Here is a 6,151-nt window from a genome sequence, read left to right as displayed (position 1 = left end):
ATAACCTAACTAGGGGTCGAGGGACGGTGTTGTTCGAGCTCTAGTCCAAGGTTAAAAGAAAATTTTCTAGGTCCAAACACAAAACATTGGCCCCTGTTTGATTTGGATTAAAATTCAATTAAAATCTCGAGTTAAAATCAACAATTAATTTTAATCACACTTCATGGAGACACACATCCACACAATTTATTAATTTTTATCAAAATGTATTAAAAATCTGTTTTTAACTCTGCAAAACAAGGGTGTCAAGCAAATTTTTTTCAGCTCATCCCAAGCCCATCATGGCTCGACACCTGGTTGCAACATTACTCAAAGATCACGAATGGCAGTGCCAAAATAAATGTTTCAAGAACCACTTTCACTTCTTGAAAAGCTTAGGGACACTAACTGCAATTTTTCCGAAAGTTTATTGAATTATTGTTTGCTCTTTTATTCTTGTAAAAAATAATAATAATAATTAAATTGATATAAAAAATGTATACGAGGGAAAATATTAGATGAAATTTTTTTTCGCATTTTAAATTGATAAATGATAAAGTGTCATGTGATATTATGTAATTCATTATGTAAATTTTGATATACGAATAATAACATCCAATAAAAAAGGGGAAAATTTTGGTTTACTTCAACTTTTTTATCAAAAACAAGGATACTGTTCTTCGAAGTTTCAACTAAAAATGCGCTTACATTACATTACAGCCAAGATTTTTATGTCCTTTCTCTATCATTATTCATACCATTTCGATGCCCCTTTTCCTCCCTTTCTCCGCATAACTTCACATCTTATATATACTCAGTGGGATCGGTAAAGTTTTTGCTGTTACTTCTCGACGTTGATCAAGATTTTCTATAGCCTAAATTCAACAATTCTACAACTCTTTCTTTTCCAAGGTATGCAAGTTTGACCAAATGCTGTTTCAATTGACTTCTGATTTGAATACCCTATGCATCTTGTAGATCGCTACTATTTCAGGAGATTTATTGGCATTGTGATTGTATTTTGTATGCTACTTGAATCGAATGTGCGATGCAGATAGGCATACTAAACGAATTGTTGTTGTCAGTTCTGTTTAATTGATAGCATAGAAATTTGAAATATCAGATCTGTATCGATTTCTTGTTCTACAGCAGAAAGCAATGTCTTTCATTGGGACACAACAAAAATGCAAGGCCTGTGAGAAGACAGTTTATCCGGTGGAGCTTTTGTCTGCCGATGGAGTTAGTTATCACAAGTCTTGCTTCAAATGCTCTCACTGCAAGGGAACCCTCAAGGTATAAACACATCTTCAATCCTTTGCAGCTTCTATTTATAAGTGTTAAATTTTGAGCTCATTCTTCTATGGGTTTAGGAGATAAAGCTTTATTTTTTTCCACATATTCTTTGGATTTTAGTTATTTAATTAATATGATTGTTCATAGATTTAATCAAGTTTTCTTTTTTCCTTTTTGCAAGGATTAAATTTTATATGGCAAAAACGACGTTTAATCGGACAGCTGATGACTCTCAACTTTGCTTACAATAACAATTTGGATTACTCTTTATGTGATATAAACTACTGCAGCCTTTAAGGAAAAATCCCTATGGCAGTATAATGTTCCATAGAAAAGATAGTTGTATTTTTATGTGTGCCAGTAATGTCTATTTATGTTCTTTGCCTTTTCTTACTATTTTTTTTCTCAGCTTGGTAGTTACTCATCCATGGAAGGTGTATTGTACTGCAAGCCTCACTTTGAGCAGCTCTTCAAGGAGACAGGCAATTTCAGCAAGAATTTTCAGTCGCGTATACCCCCTCTCTCTCTCTCTCTCTCTAATTAGTCATTCTCTTTTAGTTTTTAATTTAAAATGCATTCTGTCTTGACAGCTGCAAAGTTAGCTGATAAGTTGACCCCAGAACTGGTAAAATTTTCCTACCTATGTAGTTAACTGTCGTACAATACCTCAGTATAGTGTTGTATATGATTCTTTTTCTGTTTGTTTTTCTATTTTTTGTGGATATCTAGACAAGGTCACCAAGCAAAGCGGCTGGTTTTTTTTCTGGGACGCAAGATAAATGTGCGACTTGCGGGAAAACTGCTTATCCTTTGGAAAAGGTATACTAAGATTTCTTTAAATGGAACCTTGTTGCAACATTTTATTCGAACATTTGATGCACTCCTTTATTGATTACATTGACATTTTGAGGAACCGTGTTTATATCCCTAGTTACAAATGGATGAAAATGTCTTACCAACCAAGTTTCTATTGCTCTTTGAACTGCCCATGTTGCTTGTAAAAGCCTGCATTGCTTAAGTAATGATAGAGAAGGCAAGAAGGGAAGACATAATTAATGTTCTAATGTGACTTGGTGCTAGTTGGAATAGGATTGCCACTCCTTTACCATTTTGAAGATATGTGAACCATGAACTAGGCTATATACACCCGAGCTAGGTGGGCTATGGATCATTCCTGCCACATGATTAATGCTCCCACTCTTTTATCTTGTTGATAGGGACTTCTTAATCAGGGCCGTTGGTTAAAAAAGGCTTTGATGTTGATCAAAATGTAGCTTGTTCTCCTTCTGTCTACCTTCAAGAAGCTTCTGGACCTAGGCAAGTGTACAGTCCTTTTTTAAGGGTGCGGAAAAGCTGGAGAGAGAAAGGAGAAGATGGAATTTGCCTAGAAAAAAGAGAGAAATGTAAATGTTTGTATGAGGTTAATTACGAAGCGCATTCTAAATGAACCGTTCTTTGAGCAAGTAAATCAACCCTCCGTTTGGCTGATTTATAAATGATTTTTACATCATTTATAAATGGTCAAACTTCATTTTCAACCGCATATTCTAATAGACCCATAAGTGCTACCCACTTATCGATCACTCCCTTCTATGTATTTTATAAATTAAACCGTTTATAATTTTTTTCCAAATGGAAGCTAAATAATTACCCATAATTATATATCACGATGATCTGAAAACTCTTTAAAGGCTAGCGGAAAGGCCACAAAAATCTTGAAAAAAGACTAAAACAAGCTTCAAAGTTGCATTATGCTCCTGAAAAGTTCCTTGATAGGAACACCGAACATGAATGATTATGTCAGTCCCTTTTCCGTAAATGGCATTTTGTATGTGCTTTGTTAGACGCTTAGAGTTTCAAGACCCCCACGAATCTTCAAGCCTCATTTCCACTTTCTTTTCTTCACGTCAAATTTTCTTATCCCTGCTTTTTTTCACCTGCCATTAGATAAGGTCTTTATGTCTGTCAAAAAAGAAGAAGAGAATTTCACCATTCTGATATTTTGTACCTTTTGTTTCCATAAAGATTTTATTTTAATTGACTTTTGGGTACATACTTGAGGCTATTTAGATGCATATTTTAGTTTTCTGAATTTCTTCAAATAACATGTGCGCGTTTAAGTAAGTTTGAACTGACAAATTTACTTTTGTTATTTGTAAACCTTAGAAAAACCTACTATTACAAAAAAGTTTATGCCTTCAAACTCCTCGTCTATTGTTTACTTTTCCATAAGAACAATCTTAGCCCCCGTTTGATTCTTATTATTGTAAAAATGAGAATGAAAAATATAGTCGTTACGGATTATGCCTTAATTTGTATTATTGCATTTCTTACATGTGTGAATTTGAGCAGTCAAAACTGAATTATTAAAATCCAAATATTCAAACAGAATTTTGCTTTACTCAAGCTCATTCAATCATGCAATTCATATAAAATCCCTCCTTCAGTGAGACAAATTAGTCTGCAAGCAAAAACTTTTATGAACTATATATTTCAAGCTTTTTACAATTTAATTATTTTTACAAATTAGAATATTGGTAAATAATCCATGCGGAACTTTCTTTGACGCCATTGTGAACAATTAAAATTGGTAAGGTCGCCATTAGATTGTGGTTAATAATAAAATCAGTCAGTGTGCTCTTTTTTAGACCTGATTGTGAAAACTATCATTGTGAGTGTTTGAGATAGCATCTTTCTTCCATGTTACCTGGAAAAGTTGGGCTAGAGAGAGAACTTATCCAACTTATAAAACATTTGAAGAGTGCTCACATCGTGCTTAATATAGATAAACAAGCATGAGTTAGCTAGCATCCAGATTATATTACGAGGTTTGATATCTGACAATAAGTATTCAGTTGCTCTGTTTATGATGTTCGTGCATATTCTTTGACCACCACAAGAGTATCATAAATAGACATGCAATTTGAGTGTTAAAATAAATTGCATGAGACGTAGACGTCTCAAGAATGTGTCTTTCGAACAAAAGTATTAAATTATTTTAGACTGATCTACATCAACTAAAGTAAATCCTAAAGCAAGCTGTAAGAGATTGAATTCCTTCTCTACTCAGATATGCATGATTAACTAAAATGATTTCACTTATTCACACTAGTAAAACGAGGGAATTGTCCTGTTGATTTTTTCATGGCAAAAAACTATTAATTATTGAATTACATTTTATCATTATGAACTAAATCATGTGTGCTAAACCACATTATATTTCCGTGATTGAAATCACTGTTTATGAAAGTTTCTGTTCATGACTTTTGAAGGTTTTGAGACAATTAACGTTTTAGTGATTGCTAAAATCTAGTTATGAGAAGATGTTGGATCAGATTTTGTGTAGATATTTTTGATATCCTAGAGACTAGAGTGATGATATCTGTTTAATGTTTATGCATCAATTGCCATCTATTACTACATCAATGCATCAAGAAAGGTTTTAGCTTTGAATAATTGCAACAGATTTCAATACGACCATTCCAGTAACTAGAACAGGTTTGGTTTAGAGGAGTTGTTTTTCTGGAATTCTGCTTCTCATATCAGTTTGATTATGTGTGATTACATAATTCATTTCTATTGTTTCTTAAACATCTACAGGTGACAGTGGAAAACCAAAGCTATCACAAGTCTTGCTTCAAGTGTTCACATGGTGGATGTTCTCTAACTCCATCAAATTATGCAGCCCTAGACGGCATTTTATACTGTAAACCACATTTTTCCCAGCTCTTCAAAGAAAAAGGTAGCTATAACCATTTAGTAAAATCTGCATCAATTAAACGTCCAACAGCCGCTGTTCCAGATTCTTAAAACTCTGCCTTCAACTCAGCTCTCTCTCTCTGCATGATGGGGCTTGTTTGTGTGGGTGTGTTTTCCTTCCGATTCTCTTTGATCTCAACGTTTAAACTCAAATTTACTATTTCTTTTCATGTCTTGTTTTCCCTGTGGGAGTGTAGACTTGTAATGCCCTTTGGTCAATTTATGGGATGATCCTTATTTCCAGTGGTGAAATGACCACGGCCCATGCACTTGTGAATTTCATCATTATTAGTGATTCTTGTGGTTCTTTTCTTTTTTCATTTTGCCATGGTAATTTGTGTAAAGACGTTAAATTGAAGGCAGTCCAGACTTTTATATAAAAAAAACAGTTTGATCTTTATTCATGAAGTGCTGCTTTGTGTTAGCCGGGTTGACGTTGAATTTCTGATACTTTGAACGCCGAACTTTTAAAATTTTTCCCCAATAATCACTGTACTTTTAAACTAGTTTAGCCCCCATTTGGCCCCTTTAAGGTTCTTCAATTTAATTTAATTTTTTTCTCTCCTACTTTCAAGTTTCAACTACACAATCTTTAAAAAATTATATTATTCCCCTCATTATAAATTCAAGTAATGGGGGCCAAACGAGGGCTGAACAAGTGTCGATGAATTTTATACTTTGAAAGCTACACTTAAATTTCTTTGTAAAACATGTTGAAATAACACAGTTTATCTTTCTAATACTGATTGCACATTAGAATTGCAAGATTAGGTAGACGCTCGGAATCTTAATGAAACACATGCGTAAGCCTAATATAATATAGGCCCCATTAGGAAGTGATTAATCATCCTAAAAAATTGATTTTTTTATTGTTATTTTACTATTCCAACCGTAATTTTTTATTTCTTCTCTCACAGGTAGTCCTAGTTTTTCTTCTAACGGTCAAAAAATCAAATTTCAAAATCACCATCGAATAGGCCCCATATAATTGCAAGATCAGTAACAAAAAACAAAAACTGCTGCTCAGTTTTCAGTATAAAGTGCCAAGAAAGAAGCCAATCTATATTCACAGACAAATGCACAATAGGTTACTTGCATGTTTCTTGATCAAAGTACGGTG

The 6,151-nt window shown here is 33.6% G+C and overlaps 1 protein-coding gene across 2 annotated transcripts; it reads left to right on the top strand.

Annotated features, from left to right (window-relative positions):
• The first annotated feature begins 704 nt into the window (after positions 1-704).
• Positions 705-5,351, top strand: LOC111376454 (LIM domain-containing protein WLIM2b-like). Of its 2 annotated transcripts, none has more exons than XM_022999413.1 (6): positions 705-891; positions 1,132-1,272; positions 1,682-1,781; positions 1,863-1,897; positions 2,002-2,091; positions 4,873-5,351. In XM_022999413.1, exons 2-6 carry the CDS (start codon positions 1,138-1,140, stop codon positions 5,080-5,082), a joined length of 570 nt encoding a protein of 189 aa, XP_022855181.1. In that variant the 5' UTR covers positions 705-891; positions 1,132-1,137; the 3' UTR covers positions 5,083-5,351. The 2 variants fall into 2 exon arrangements, with proteins under 2 accessions (XP_022855181.1, XP_022855180.1); XM_022999412.1 differs by having other exon boundaries at positions 706-891; positions 1,129-1,272.
• Positions 5,352-6,151: the final 800 nt, after the last annotated feature.

Source organism: Olea europaea, unplaced genomic scaffold (assembly GCF_002742605.1).
Source record: "Olea europaea var. sylvestris unplaced genomic scaffold, O_europaea_v1 scaffold1507, whole genome shotgun sequence".
NCBI lineage: Eukaryota > Viridiplantae > Streptophyta > Magnoliopsida > Lamiales > Oleaceae > Olea > Olea europaea.
The sequence above is the reverse complement of the archived record's forward strand: the minus strand, read 5'-3'. Positions and strand labels throughout refer to the sequence as shown.